This window comes from Ursus arctos, unplaced genomic scaffold (genome assembly GCF_023065955.2).
Source record: "Ursus arctos isolate Adak ecotype North America unplaced genomic scaffold, UrsArc2.0 scaffold_13, whole genome shotgun sequence".
Classification (NCBI taxonomy): Eukaryota; Metazoa; Chordata; class Mammalia; order Carnivora; family Ursidae; genus Ursus; species Ursus arctos.
In genome coordinates, this window is record NW_026622797.1 from 30199461 (window position 1) to 30215182 (window position 15722).

Genomic DNA, 15722 nt, shown 5'->3' on the forward strand with positions numbered 1-15722 from the left:
AAGTCCTTAGTATGTCAAAAGAGATGAAAATTAGCAGTATCTCTGTTCACAGTTATTTAATGAGGAGACCCAAGACATTGCAGAAGAAAAGTGGCACAGGTTTTAAGGTTAGCTATTCCCTTCCCACTACATATGGAGGTAGGATAAACCTCTTACTGAGTCATGATTAAACATCTATGGTTTTCATTTATTCAGACTCACACTCAAGCCATTATTTCTGATATAGTAACCCTGTCAGTGAGATAAGCTGCCAAGTGGTAGACTCAGTTTCAAGGTCACCTCTGAGTCTCTGGTCAACCTATAAAAGATATATTTATGTACTTGTTAACCTCCAATTTTAATGGAAAGATAGTTAGCATATTAATAAAATGTTCTGTTTAGTACACACAAGTCCAGTTTATGCCATTGTGGAAGGGTTGCTTTCTAGAAACAAACAAACAAACAAACAAAAACCAAGCATTGGCCAAAGCAGACTCTAGCAGACATGAGGAGATTAAAGCTTACTGGTTAGTGAAAATGAGCAATAGAAATCCATATTAAAGGTAGAGTTTTTGAAAATATCTCCTAAGACTCCTAAGTATATAGAATTTCATTTTCTATTTTTTTAGAGAGGGAGCACGGGAGAGCACTAGCAGGGGGAGGGGCAGAAGGAGAGGCAGAAAGAGAATCCCAAGCAGGCTCCCTGCTCAGCATGGACCCAGTGCGGGGCTGGATCTCAGGATCCTGAGATCATGACCAGAGCCAAAATTAAGGGTCAGGCGCTCAACTGATTGAGCCACCCAGGTGCCCTAAGTATATAGAATTTTAAAATGAAGGTTAATGGGGGCATGCAACTCTCCAATTTCAAATGACCAGTGATCCTTTGAATCTTTTCTTTCCTAACCAAAGACCTACCAAAGGCAGCAAAAACCCTTTTCTACTGAGGCCTTCATTTTCTTTTCTTTTTTCATAAAGCCAATAAATTTTGATTCTCCAAGTACTCTTCCAATAGCTGGTTAAAATTCCTGAAGGGAAGCGAAGAAAGAACATTCCAAATATTGTTACACAAAGAATGAATGTGAATTTATTTACAAATACATATCATTTTAAGTATGTCGGTAAAATATGTCCACGTTCCACATTACATGTTTGTATCCCTTGAAGTTGCCTCCTCCAAGAAAGGTACCAAACTTAACACTGAAAAGAAGCTGAGGTCTTGAGACCTGGAGGCCCCTGGGTTTACCAATCTAATTGCTTTTCTCCCACATTAACATTGTAACAAAACAGATAGTAGTAGTTCCAGTTCTAACGTATTTATGTGTTTTTATTGATGTGAGATCCAGGTTCCTTGTCCATTATTATTAAAGTCTGTTTAGAAATTTGAGAAGAAATAAGGAAGATAAGTGTTTAGTGTTCTTAGAAAATTACTTCTCCATTAAAAACAAAACAAAACAAAAAAAACAGAGATTAAAAAGCCCACAGCTGTAGAGTCAAGTTCTTTGTTAGGCTTGTACGGCTTTCTAAATCCCATAAAAATCTCAACATCTGACCCATTTCATTTTTACAAAGGAAGGGACTATTACCCTGGAAAATATGCGTAAAAATCTGCAGCATTCAGAGGCATTAAACAGTTTTATTTCACATTTGTTTCCTATGTATCCTGTTTGATAGACACACTGTAGCACCTGCTGCTATAAGTCTACTCTCCATGGCTCCCAACCTTCTTTTCAGAAGGGATTAGCAGAAGCCTCTTCTCTAACGTCTGAAGTCATGCTGCCATCTCCTGTTCACTGCGCAGAATGTAATGAACTCACCCTCTAAAGGAAAGGCACGCAAAAGGACAAAACTGCCCAACTAGAGAATGCTGGCTCCTTCACACATTTCCTCAACCAGTGGATGAAGACCACTTTTATTCCAAGTGGCAATGCCATAATAATCTTGTTTTAAATGTGGTATGTTTTAGATAGACGTTACTGTATAGAGAAGCTTGGGAGTTCTCATCTAAACATTAAATTGGTACTTCTGATTTTACTAACTCTCCCTTCCACATGACCTAAATTTCGATTATTTTTTCAATGTAAACATGAATACAGCATTTTAAAACATTAAAAATAACAGTCATATATGTTGAATTTTAATATTAGCTAAAGTGGTCTCAAGAAATCGATTTCTCTTCAATGATTCCACATTTGGAAACAGTCACAGAGAAGAGAGTAGGTGGAAGACAAGTTAACATTAACAAAAATATGTTTTATCTTGGAATTTTACCGAACTACAGAGACAAGTAAGTAAACAAACTTGTCAAATTTTCTTTTCTTTTTTAAGTTTTTTAAAAAGATTTTATTTATTTGTCAGAGAGAGAAAGAGAGCACAAGCAGGGGGAGTGGTAGGCAGAGGGAGAAGCAGACTCCCCGCTGAGCAGGGAGACCAGTACAGGACTCGATCCCATGACCCTGGGATCACGACCTGAGCCAAAGGCAGATGCTTAACCAACTGAGCCACCCAGGAGTCCTGCAAATTTTCTTTTCATCGCTAATTTTTAGAATCTGAAAACATACCCACCAGAGAGTTCCATATTTTCAAAAATCATTTTTTTCTTTTGCTCTTGTTATTACCAGAAACCATTGATGTGTTAATGCAATTGTCTCCCCAGATTTGTGGAGATAGGAACTGCGTTCTGGGCTAGGATAAGAATCCAAGTCTCATGATCATAACTGAAAGAGATAGTTAAGAGGTAGGCTCTTCTCTACAAACGTTAGCAACATTCCGCCAACAGTGTATCAGAAGAATGGACACCTAATCCAGGACCATTTTTAAAACGAGAAGTCCAATTCTCCCACCAATCAGTTAGAGACAGCAATGCTCCTCCTTTCAAATGATTTATAACTGCTTCTGAAAATTAAGACTAATTTATTTACTTTATTTAATAGCAAGGCAAAGCCTCTGGCTGTAACCTTCTGTAAAATACATCGTCAGTATCCACTTTGAGACAGGTTTTCTTCAAATCGCTGCGTTCTGGAAAATAGCTCTCCTTTTCTCCTCTCTCTCTCTCTCTCTCTCTAAGGACACATCTTTGAACCTATTAGTTCAAGGGCCCCACAAAGGTCTTTGAGGGCCCCACAAAGGTCTCTGTTTAGATCTCTAGTTCGGGAGACATCACTACTCTGCATCCTGTTGCTGGCCTGGATAATATGGAAGTGCAGATCAAGAAAATACTGCACAGCCCAACTCCAAGTGCTGAGCCCTGCAGAAAGATGGCCTGTGGAAGCTTATGCAAGTACATTTTCGTTTGTATAAACACTCTTCCACATCTGTACATTCCTCTTGTGGGAGCCAACTAAATTGCCCTCGTTAACTTTTTTTTCAGGCTCTAAAAAGTGTTTATGGACTCATAGTATGCTTGTGGTTCTCATCACTGATAGTTTTCACTTACACACGTCAATTTACAAATATAATCCCTCTACACACATTAAGTACAGAATATTTTCATCTTCAATAAACAGACGAATCCTATAATCTCTCAGTTTATTCACATATCCAAAGGCTTCTTGGGGCATGTCCTGGGATTTGGGACTCTGTCTTCTCAGCTGGAAAATGAGGGATTCAAACAAGACCATTTCTCAGGTCCTTCCATCTTAAAAATGTGGATTCTAACTGCAAGTAGAGTCTGTAGTGGGAATGATCTCGTTACTTCAGGCCTGAGCTCCAGACCCAGTTCTTTCTGGGCAAGAGAGAACAACTACTCTAGAAATACAGGGAGAAAGTAGCAAGGTCACATTTTGGTCAGCCCATAGTTACTTCAAAAACATAACACAACCAGTAGTGGTAATAGAGGCAAGAGAGCTACTGATTGTCAGAAAATAATTTACCACAATTGCTATGATTACTTGAGATGACAGTATTAAAGAATATCACTTGTGTCATTGTGTAGAATACTAAAATTCCCTAGATCTTGTGTCATTTAGCCATGAGCTCACTTTGGGAGGTGATCATGATAGGTATAATAGAAAAAAAAATTTTTTTTCACTAAATGATTAGTCTTAAATAGAGCTTAGAATTACATAAGAGCCCTTCCTGGTAGACCCTCTTCAAAGGACTGAAATCAGACATGAAGCAATTTGGGAATTGCCTACAATGACAGAACGATAGAATAAAAGAAAGGTCTGTTATTTCTTTGCACAGTTGTTTGACTCTCGTTGTCAAGGTATCAAGGCAATAATCAAAGAGGCAGAACTAGAAGGCTAAAAGGAGCAGTTGACATACCCATGCGCTCAACCCTACATGTTTCATGTTATTTTTATGTTGGGAGGATTTTGCTTGGTTATTTGTGTTCTAGTTTAGTTAAAGCAATATAAATGTTATTTAATGTACTTTTTCCTTAAATAAGAATTTGCATCTTTCATCCAAACTGGCTGTTAACCTCCAAATTTCAATGCCTTATGAGGAAGATAGAGTTAACCTGTGGAGGTGGGATATAATTTTTTGTTTTGCTGCTCAGAGAAAAATTTTGAGTTCACGAGCACTAGTCTGGGGACCGGCCATGATTACGAGCACTTTCATTTCAATAAAACACCATTGCAGCTGAGACTGTGATCACCAGGGAAAACAACTACCCAAGTTCTAGCCCATGCAAGGAAAGTGGAACCGGTCAGCTGATCTGCAACTCATTTATACTCAGTTTCAACTAATGATTTATAATGTTAAGTGATTGCTGACCTTTCAAAATCAAAGGCAAATGTTGACCTTCTCTCATTTTTTTAACTGAAGAAAATAACGTGTGGAGTAAATCAATAAAATAAATGCTTTCTACTACTTTATAATAACATAAACATACACTTCTCTCCCTCTCCCTCCCTTCTTCTCCGGCTTCCTTTCTCCCCTCCCCCTTCCTCCTCCTCCCCTTCCTCCTCCTTCCCCTCCCCCTTCTTCCTCTTCCTCTTCCTCTTCTTCTCCTTCATCTTCTCCTTCTTCCCCTTCTTCTCTTTCTTCTTCTCTCTCTCTCTCTCTCTCTCTCGTTCCCTCTGTCTAGGAGGAAGAATTTCATCTGCCCTTCAAGGTCCTTTTAGCTGGACTAAGAATCAAATTAAACAAAATCAGATTAACAAGAGAAAATAAAACTTCATTTCCTATGTGCAGGGAATCCACACAGACATAGAAATTCCAAAGGCAGGCAAAATGAGGTATATATGTCATTCTGAACTAAGGAGAAGGGGATAGGGGTCTGGGACTTCAAAATGAAGGAATGCAATCCACAGGAAGATGAAAAAAAGTGAAGGCTTGGTAAACGAATGTTTGTTGGGCCACTCAGAAACAGTGGGACACCAAGGACCCTGATCAAACAGGCCTTGCTAGGTTCCTCCCTGTCTACCACACCTAGTTCCCATTATAATGTAGTTATCTGTGATGATAGCTCTCTTTCTGGAGCAAGTCCTCCATCTAAATTCTTCTTAGGGACACCCAGGTGGCTCAGTTGGTTGCCTGTCAGACTCTTGATTTTGGCTCAGGTCACGCTCTAGGAGTCGTGGGATCAAACCCTGTATGGGACACGTGCTCAGTGCGGAGTCTGCTTCAGATTCTTTGTCCCTCTCCCTCCCACTCTGCCCATCCCTGCTCATGCTCTCTCTTTATCCCCACCCCCTCTCTAAAATGAATAAAATCTTTTTTTAAAAATGAGTAAATTATTTTTGGACAGTTGTGGAGGAAGTAGAGCTTTTCCTAAATCTCCTAGGTTTTGGTTGCCTTTAACTCAAAATAATCTTCATGCCAAAGTGTCCCATGTTCGGGCAGTCTGCCCTTGGCCCCTACAACTCCCTCTCCCATTTTCTGTATCTTTTCTCCCATCCCTCCCCTCCTTCCTCTTCTTTAACACCCAGCCCCCCAGAAATACAGCTTGCTTTTAAAACATCGCCTTCATTGGCCACAAATGAACTGAACACTTACTTTCAAATTGTCACGACTAGAAAGTCCTGGGACTCATTGTTCGGGCAGGTTTCTGCTTCATTAAAGGAACCGTGGCCCTTGTTCTCAAGCTATGATAGGAGAAATACACTCAGCGGTTTTACTAGAAGACCAACTCATTTCTTACCTGTTTGATTTTTACTGCCACCCAACACGATAGTTTCAGGCTGTCACTGAATGTTAGCCACAACTACATCTGTCCTGCATTCTATTACCCAGGGCTGCAGATGGCAGCCATGCTCCCTGGAATGCTTTGAATGAGCCGGCTTCACAGGACAACAATGGCCACAATCAAGGTCATGACAAGGATGACCTTTATGCCTTGATCATAGTTACTTAAAAATCTGAAAGACTTAATATATGTTGATTCCTCTCCATAAAAAGCTCGTAATTCTGCTTCTGCACTTTGCCATGGCTCACATTATGCGTGTTACCATTTCCATGTTTTAGAGTAAAGTTTCTAGATTCTTTACATGACAGAAATGTAGAATATAAAATTGTGAACTGGACGATATCAAAATGCAGCTGATGGCGTGGTGTTGGTGGTACAGTGAGCATAGCTGCCTTCCAAAATGCAGCTTGTGGGTGGGGTAGAAGAGGTTCTAATTTCTTCTTAAAAATTATACACGTCGTCCCTCCTGAAATAACGGGATAACTGCATCGCTTTATAAACCACGTGTGGATAAGTACCCCCCAGCAAGACACAGCATGCACCCACTTAGCAAAACATCTGCTGACCCCTGGAACTCACCAAGTAGAACTGAGCTTCAAATCCAAGAGCGAAGACGGGGCTTTTAATTTGTAGCCTTTTGTAGGTTAATATTTTATTTTCCCCTTATGAATCTCATATTTATTTCTTTCTTTACGTGAGTTTTGTTCCTTTTAATCTGGTGGCAGCACTGTGAAATATCACAGGCCTTTCCCTCAGTATTTCTCTAACAAGCCAACCAGGTACAAACAGGATTTTTATATCCATTTGTAAATTTTTAGTTGGGGGCAGTTGAGTTGAGAGGAGGAAAAATAAAAAGACAAACACTACATTTGTGTAAGGTTTAATTCACATCACTTGTACAATACTGTGCTGTTGGCATGTGTCTTAATAAATAGGCTTCAAAAAGAAATTATTGCAATGTAAAAATAGTTTCACTGAATTCACGTGCTTTTTACTGTTCCCAGGTCCCAAAGTGGCTTTTAAAATGATTTTTCAGACTCTTAGCGCTCTGTACCCCATATTGTGATAGCATACATTTCTCTGCCCTGCTCCCTGGAGTGGAGCTGGAGTGAAGGGTGGCTGAGACAGCTTGGCACCGTTCTAGTCTAAAAGAGGCCCAGCCTGAGAGATTCACTGTTGTTGCCAGAAAAAAAGGAACATGAGAAATTGAAGTGTCAAAAGAGGCTGGGGAGTTTAAGCCTGAGAAGAAAACCCACAAATTAACTAACTTACTAGATAGGTAGGCAGGCAGGTCAAACCTGTTTATCCAACAGAAAATCTCTGAGTGCCTACCACACCAAGCACTATTCAAGACCCCGGAAACACTGCACTGAACAAAGTCAATGCTTCCACCAAGTTACTGTGTGGACTGTAATCTACAAAATACATCGGTTGCCTTGATACTCTCCATATTGTGCCCATTTTCCAAAATCGGCCTGCTCAGAAACCTTCTGGCCTTCAGGGAGCTCTAGACAAATCTCAGTGTAATGGAAGAGGAGTCTAACAGCAGCAGACAATTACAGACCCAAACATTTTCCTCTAGGAATGTGTTGCAGAGTTTCAGTATCTTAGTTGTAATAAAATAACCACAATCGCCTCTACCGAGAGCCTCCGGCACATAATGAAACGACCTCACTAGCCTGGGATCCTGGATTTGGCAATATTAGGGCAAAAAGAAAATGCAATCAGAAGTCGTAAACTAGAGCCCAATACTATTACTTCTGGGGGTGGGGGTGAGCAGCTTTTCCTATGGGGAGCCTGCTGTAGTTAGTGCTGCTTCTCGAATTTGCGTGTCATCCCTACGCAGGGGCCACGCTAATCTCCTCTGCGTTGTTCCAATTTTAGTGTATGTGCTGTGGGAGGGAGAACTGTACTTGGGCTGGTCTGCCTTGTTTTCGGATAGATCCCTCACCAGGTACCAGCTTCTTGCTGCCCTCTGCTGGTTAAGTCTGAGACCAGCCTTTTTAAGCTTGTGTTTTACCTGACTGCTATTTTACTAGACAAGGAAATTAATGCACTTGTTCACAACGCATTATTTTTTTTGATTTTTATATTACTGGTACTTAATATTAACCCCAAGAGAGCCCTATACCATTATCTTGTTTCTTTAAATATGTTTTCTTACTACAAAAGCACATGTTGAAGAAAAAGTAAGCAAAAATACCCACCTTTTCAGAACCCACTAAAACCTTGATGTATATCCTTATATTCCTTTTTTTTCTTTTGCTTTTTGTTTACAAAATGTGGTCCTATTGTACATTTTGAATATTGCTTTAAAAGTATATTAACAAATGTCCTGGGGCGCCAGGGTGGCTCAGTCATTAAGCGCTGCCTTTGGCTCAGGTCCTGATAGGGCGGTCCTGGGATTGAGCCCCACATCAGGCTCCAGCCCCACATCGGGCTCCCTGCTCAGTGGGAAGCCTGCTTTTCCCTCTCTGGCTTCCCCTGCTTGTGTTCCCTCTCTCGCTGCCTGTCAAATAAATAAGTAAAATCTTAAAAAAAAGTTCAAACTGCCCGTTTTTTAGGCACCATAATATCCCATTATGTAATTGTACATTTAACTAAATCCTTCTACTTAACCCCTCCACAAAAAGTATATTCTAATAGCCCTGTGATAAATATGCTAATAGCTGTAATCATGCTTCCCTTTGTAATTGGTCAATAAATGCATGCTCTTAACTAAGGGCATTCTGAATCGATGCTGTACAATTTTTTTCATCATCAAAAACAGAAGTTAACAGAACCTCCTGGATTGGCAGTGCCATGGGATGATCCCGTGTCTCCACCTTTATGTATTTCACAACCCAGTTTAGTTCATAAAGGACTTGAAAGAGTTTGAGTTTCTACCTATAAAAGTACTTCTCTCTCCCCTCTCTGGCACTTTCCTTGTCCAAAGCCAATTTGCTGTGGAAATCAATTTAGGAATGCAGTGATGACGGTGACTATGGAGTCAAAGAAAAGCAAGGAGTCAAAGAAAAAGCAGAGGAATACTCTTAAAGGATGCTTCATGCAAACCAGGAAAGAGCTGAGAAAATTGCCCCTTTTGTGTAGATAAAGAATCCTCAGGATCACCTTCCCCCCTCATTTCTAAGCCTTTCCAAGCAAAACCCAGATTGTAAGCAACTTCAATCAGCAGACTGTGGTTAGGTAGTGCAGGGCTTAGATAAAATTTGACCGAAACACCTTGCTGATGATAAAGCAGGTTGAATTTAGGTGTGCTTGTGCTATTTGAAGCATAAGCCATGTTGTGTGTGTGTGTGTGTGTGTGTGTGTGTGTGTGTGTGTTTTAAAAGGACTCAAAAATTTCCCCCCTGGGGGGCAAGCACCAGTCTGAATCCTTCTGAACACTGATGCATTAAGATGTAGCCCAAGTCCCAAATGCCTGACCACTCTCTGAAAGATTAATCTTCAACTTTGACCTCTAGGACCCCTCTGCCCCCAGCACCTGGCCACCAGCAATGAGTCACACTTCACCCAATACGTTCTCTGAGAGAGCCTGGTGGCCTCCATCTCAGACCCTCCTTAGCCAGGCCATGATGCCCCCATTGCTCTTGCTGGAACTTACTGCCTTGAAGTTCTGACTTGTGGATTGAGCTGAGGACCCACTGGGAAGACGATGCCTTACCCCCCTCAGCCTGTCCCATCATCCACCCGGAGTGATGAAAGCTGTGATCTTCTTTCCCTTCGTAGCTAAATATCCTCACCTTCCTTCTCTATGGGTCTCAGGAGGGCATCAAGAGGTATTAAAAGCTTGTTTGAGGGGCGCCTGGGTGCCTCAGCCAGTTAATCCTCTGCCTTTGGCTCAGGTTATGACCCCAGGCTCCTGGGATCAAGCCCTGCACGAAGCCCCACATCAGGCTCCTTGCTCAGTGGGAAGCCTGCTTCTCCTTCTGCCTGCTGCTCCCCGTGCTTGTGCTGTCTGTCTCTCTCAAATAAAATCTTTAAAAAAAAAAAAAAAGTTTGTTGGAACATATCCCTTGAACCATCTAAAACTCTGCCTACATAATGGTTCTGTTGCCTCTATAATCCAGTTGAAAATGAACAAATTCCTGTTTTTAACAGATACCAACTTCATACAGCCCTGTTATAATTCCACTATTGACACCCTGGGTTTGCTTTTTTTAAAGCATTAAAAGTGGCCAAAAACACATGTAATACCAATGTTAATAAAATCAGAACCAAGCAAAAATAAAAAAAAAAGTAAAAACTGAGTTAAGGACAAAGAAAATGGAGTATTTGGCTTGGAGGTTTCTTACAGCTGAAGTGAACAGGAATGCCCAAGTCTCACTGACCACAAAAGCAAGAAAACACTATAAAGCTCTTGGCTCACGTGTTTGGGTCCATGAGGCAAGTCCTCAAGATTCTGAGTGCACACAGCAACTGGTTTCCCCAGTTAAAAATGAAGACACCTGCTTTGGCCTTGGCACGTTAGCATGGATGAGCTCTCTTGTGAATCCCATACAGCTGTACAGACAAATCACAACCCTAAGGTTGAAGTTACATTTGGACTGGGGTTTTGAAGGATGAGTAGACTGCCAGGTAGAGAAAATAGCACTTCAAGCAGAACGAGCTCATAGATGAACAACTCTGAGAGCAGCGTGAATGAGTCAATCGAAGTGAGCAGCTACTGCAATCGGTGAAGAGTCTGGGATGGCTACACTGAGGTAGAGGCAGGAACGGAGGAAGCCTGAGGCCTCTGCCTTGAAAACAGGTAGATGTAACTGCTTGGTGCAAAGCCCGACAACACTAGATATTCAGTAACTACCTTCCTCTAACTGAAAACATTTTAAGATGATCAAGTTCACTTTGAGGTATACAAAACTTGAGGTACAGGTGGGTATTCACGGGGTGCTCCCTAGTGCACACCATTTGTCTAGAGCCGACCAAAACTAAAACAGGAACTCAGATCTCGAAATAAAAGGAATCTAGAGCAGAAGCTACAGGAATGTCCCTAGAAATGCTGCATGGAAGTAAACAGGGCCATAGCCGAACTCTGGTTCTAACGGAAAGGGAGAAAGAGAAAGGACCAAAGAGGAAGAGTGTGGCAAAGTGCTAAGTATGGACAGAAGTTATACTAGAAAATGCTAGCTAGAGGTGAAGAGGAATACGCTGTGAAGCTATTGAATTTGACCATAAAGAGGTCTTGGTGACCACACTGACATTTTAGCAGAGGACAAAAGCCAAATAAGCAAATGAGGGGATGGAAACCATCTTGGGTAGTTATTTTGAGAAGCTACAGCAAGGTGGTAGAGATGTAGTTAAGGGCACAGAGTATTCCTTGAAGAGACTGGAGTCGGCTTTCTACCTGAGGGGTCAGTGGATATGCAAACATCAAAAAAATACCCAATGCTGATTATCTGAGTCAGTGGTGGAAAGTTAACATTCAGCAGTTCAGCTTTTCACAACACACGGATCTCAAAAATAAGCCTAAGTGAAAAAAATGGAAATGCAGAATGCTGTACTCAGCCAGACTCCCTAGCGTAAGCTACAGAACTCCCACAAACCATCAAACGTAATACTGGAGACAGCTGTTGCTACTGCATCAACAGCTCAACAGTGCCAGAGAGAGTAAATAACAACTGTTTGCTTTAAAGGTTGATATATGCCAGAATTCAAAGCAAATAGCAAGCCCTTTCCTTAGAAATGCCAGATAGCTTGGATTGACATTTAATGGTAGATGGGCCCCAGGGTACAATATCTAAGAAAACAATCCATAAGGCTTTATGGTTAGTTCTAGAGCTTTTGAGGCCATTCACTCCACCACAGTAGATAGCATGCAGAGAACAAGCACCCTTTAGAGACACTAGAGGTTGCCACGGTATCGAAGGATGGCTTTAACGAAGGGCTTAAGCCTATAAATCCCTAACATGCGAAGAAAAATAGTCACCATACAAATGAGCATTCAAAACCAGATCTGGCTCCAGCTCGGCTTCTTGTGCTCCCATAACTACACAGCAGTACTAGAAAACTTGAGTAGGTAAACTCAAAGCATCCTCCGGCAGCAATTTTGCAGGGATTTGGATTACATTTCCATGAATCCTACCTAATTCATGCTTGCACCGACTTGGTCCAGGCCTGAAATACATGGGTCATCACTGCCTCTCCCTGTGAAGATTGAGACTTGAGTATATATATATATATATATATAAGCATAACCTGCTTCCACGCTTAACACTTAAGTAACACCGGAGGTTAATAAATGCCATGGACACGCTGACCTTTTCTAATGGGCATGTCCATAAGCACTCCCGGACATCCTATACTTTGTACCCCACAGCCTAAATCCAATCCTGACCACCTTTGTACTTTTCTATCGACTTGTTCAGCTTTTTCAATCGGCTGTCAAGTTCCGAGACTGCAAAGTGACATCCACACTTAACTGACCTCGGGCCATTTCTTCAGGTCCCAAGCTGTCTAGTCTTGGTTGTGACGAACGGCACCTAAGAAACCCTGGCTGTCACAATCACTGTAAGGCTATCTTTACCTAGGTCATACTGTTTTCAGTTGCCAACACTGGTTACTGAGTGGTTAGAGTAGGCTTTCATTTAGAAACCAGGAGACAAACAGCATGTTTCCAGTTATTCTGCTAATTCTGTAACGATCATCTTTTGTCTACTGCTAACAGATCTTATTCTACTGCCCCCCTCCCCAAAAAAAACCAGAGGTGAGGAACAAGAACCAAGTTTATTTGTTCATTTCTTGCATTTGAAGTATTCCTCGATGACATCCTTCGCCTGAGACTCTTTGCCATAGTCCTAAAAAAATAATAAAAACCATTTTTTAAATTAACATTTAGAAACTCTACCAAGTTGTTAGCACTAGTTATGGTGAAGCTTTACAGAATTACTTGTCTTATGAAACTGCTTCCATCATTAAAATCTCTTATAGCCATTTTCAGGGACCTTAAGGACTTCAATGTCTTTAAGGCTCGTAACATGGCATTACTATTGCCAGCGTTTCTGAAATTTCTGCAGAAACACATTCAGGTAAGCAGATTAACTGGCTGGCTTCATTACAGCCTATCTTCCTTTTCTCAAAGACAGAAAAGGGGATTTTAAAATGTTGAAAATCACACATTTCTTCTTTAGGACATTCCTGACTTTCTTAACAATTAAAATCCTGCACAGAATTCTGCAGCTTCCCCGCACAACCTTCATCCCAGAGATAAACACTGACTTACCTTAACCACCACACAACTGCAACCAACCACTTTACGGGGCTTCCCCTCTCTGTCAATTTTACAGAGGCCTACCCATTCCCCTAGTTTCTTGTTGTCATCAACCTATTGAAAAGAATTAAAAAAAATAAAATAAACACAACACCATATTAGCAGACATTAATGCTACGGACAACATATCAGACTCGAAAGGTAGCTGTAGTCAGATAGGGTGACATGGCAGTTTCCTCATGGCAGTTCAGTAGAGGGAGCCAGTTGTCATCATGTACAGCACCAAGATAACCTGAAAGCACTCTACCTCATTTCTGTTCTGTACCAACACCAAAATTAACAATTAATTCTGCAGGAACAGAACATTTCCGCAACTAGCTTTAGCACAGACCAAGATACCAAATCTATGTGATGTTTTTCACAGCACCAGAAAGCAAGAACACTTTCTTTACAAAATCTACTGATAGGATACAACAGCATTATCCAGACATAACCCTAACTGGCTCAATTTTCATTAAGCTCAGGTATCTCTTAACAATTCAGATAATCAAATTAAATGGGTAACCTACCTTGATTAGGTTGATTTGGTGCTCAGCACAAAGGGCCTCCACCAACTTGACATACATAGGCTCATCACAGTTGGATGCAAGCACACAAAGATGGGCTTGGCGCCTGAAATGCAAAATGCAATATAAACCAAAACTCAGGTCTGAATCTACTACTCTTGTCACTTTACAAAGGAGTTACCTTTGCAATGACTACACTGGCAAAACACAAGCAACACCCCCCTGGGGAATACATCTACTTCAGTTTGAGGAACCTGTTAAGAGCATGGATTCGTTCATCTACAAAATCAAGCCTCCAGTTAACTCCCCAAAATACTAAGTTTATATAGAATTAGTTTACCAATTTGTGGCCAAAGCAGTACCATCCTTCCTTGCAAGCCACACACGTTCAAAAGCTGTTGTGTGAAACACAAACGACCACTATTAGAGTTGTTACCAGTTACTGGCCCAGAAAATTAGTTATGTGCAGCACTGCCATTGTACATAGTGCATTGTACAAACAGTCACACCAGGACCTGAACGGCGTCCAACAAGAGTGCTATCTCCGATGGACTGAAGTGGCCAATCTACACCAAAGTTGAGTTGAACGAACTTAAATTTTCTGGCTATGAAATTCTTGAACAGTTAACGCACGTAGCTATTTTGCCAACAAACCGGCCCAGAAACTAAACGAATGTATTTACGAATATTCCATATTTTTATTTCTACAGCTACCACTTTCTCAATTCATTTCAAAGTCCAGGTGTTTCTGCAGCATTAGCTTGCAATCCCCTAGTTTAACTTGACAGTTCAATTTCTGCAAGCTGACAAAGGAGGATTCCTATCTGTCCTTTTCAGTAAAATTAGCCCCACCATCTACAGGTTTGTCAGACTGTTATGTTTCACTCATTAAAAGAGTGAAGGGGTATCCGACAATTTAAGTCATCATTCAAACACTGTAGTCTTTAAAAAAATCAAATACTCATCCCATTCCAAACAGAAACCCACAGAGTTTGTGGGCTATATAGATCTGAATCTGATACCTTTTCCTAGGTTTCCTGTAGGACGGATGCCATTCAGAACTTTTGTGCTAACACCATGAACTTCACGCTTTCTTCCCTCGGCTGTTGTTTTGTTCCGGTTCCAACAACCCACAGTATTGAGACTGATACACGTACTTGTCTAAGGCTTTGGCAGCTTCGCGAATTCCACGTGCTAAGCCATCGTGGATGAGGGCGGTCTTCAGCACCTCTTGCAAAGCAGTATTAACGTCCATTACACCTCCAGCAGCAATGCTAAAATAAATGTCAAAACTATCGGTAAATCCCCCCCACACAACACTTAACGACTTAGACTCAATAATCATTAAATTACATCACGTGCCCTTAGGGCGCCGCGGCCTACCCTGAGCCCGCACCGCCCGCTGCCCACGCCCTCCCCGCACCACGACCCCGACCCTGAGCTCACCCTTCCTCGGCCATGGCGGTGGATTACAAGCGTAGTCGAATCTTGACTGCACTGTAATACAAAACCAAAAAAAAAAAAAAATCAGTTGACTAAATAGCTCAGCCAAAGACCAAACCCCGCCAAACACGGCAAAAGCACAACTATCAGTCCCACCTTGCTCAACTCACCCCAAGCCTCCGCCTCCGCACGACTCGGCGGCGGCAGGGAAAGAGATCGTACGCGCCCGCATGACGGTATTTAAGGGCTTCCCAGGACCCCTATGCGCATGTGCACTCCCTTTCATGAAAGAGACGGCTCTGATAGTGCCGGGCCTCGAGAATTTCTGTTTCCGGATTGAGGCGGTTCTGAGACAAGAGTATTCCTAGTCTTCTAACTCTGAGAGGCCGTTCATTGA

General features: G+C 41.6%; 1 protein-coding gene and 4 non-coding genes across 6 annotated transcripts; all 5 read right to left on the minus strand.

The window, feature by feature from the left end:
• Positions 1-7910: 7910 nt before the first annotated feature.
• LOC113259701 (U6 spliceosomal RNA) lies at positions 7911-8017 on the minus strand. Its single transcript, XR_003317677.2, has one exon. It is a non-coding gene; the product is annotated as a U6 spliceosomal RNA (small nuclear RNA).
• A 4796-nt stretch (positions 8018-12813) lies between these two features.
• On the minus strand, positions 12814-15570 carry LOC113259463 (40S ribosomal protein S12). Of its 2 annotated transcripts, none has more exons than XM_026504835.4 (6): positions 15482-15570; positions 15329-15379; positions 15040-15156; positions 13886-13988; positions 13329-13430; positions 12814-12903 (listed from the first exon to the last, which is right to left on the minus strand). In XM_026504835.4, exons 2-6 carry the CDS (start codon positions 15340-15342, stop codon positions 12841-12843), a joined length of 399 nt encoding a protein of 132 aa, XP_026360620.1. In that variant the 5' UTR covers positions 15343-15379; positions 15482-15570; the 3' UTR covers positions 12814-12840. The 2 variants fall into 2 exon arrangements, with proteins under 2 accessions (XP_026360620.1, XP_026360619.1); XM_026504834.4 differs by having other exon boundaries at positions 15496-15557.
• LOC113259710 (small nucleolar RNA SNORA33) lies at positions 13029-13158 on the minus strand. The gene has a single exon (XR_003317685.2). It is a non-coding gene; the product is annotated as a small nucleolar RNA SNORA33 (small nucleolar RNA).
• Positions 13521-13597, minus strand: LOC113259712 (small nucleolar RNA SNORD100). The gene has a single exon (XR_003317686.1). It is a non-coding gene; the product is annotated as a small nucleolar RNA SNORD100 (small nucleolar RNA).
• On the minus strand, positions 14744-14816 carry LOC113259707 (small nucleolar RNA SNORD101). Its single transcript, XR_003317681.1, has one exon. It is a non-coding gene; the product is annotated as a small nucleolar RNA SNORD101 (small nucleolar RNA).
• Positions 15571-15722: the final 152 nt, after the last annotated feature.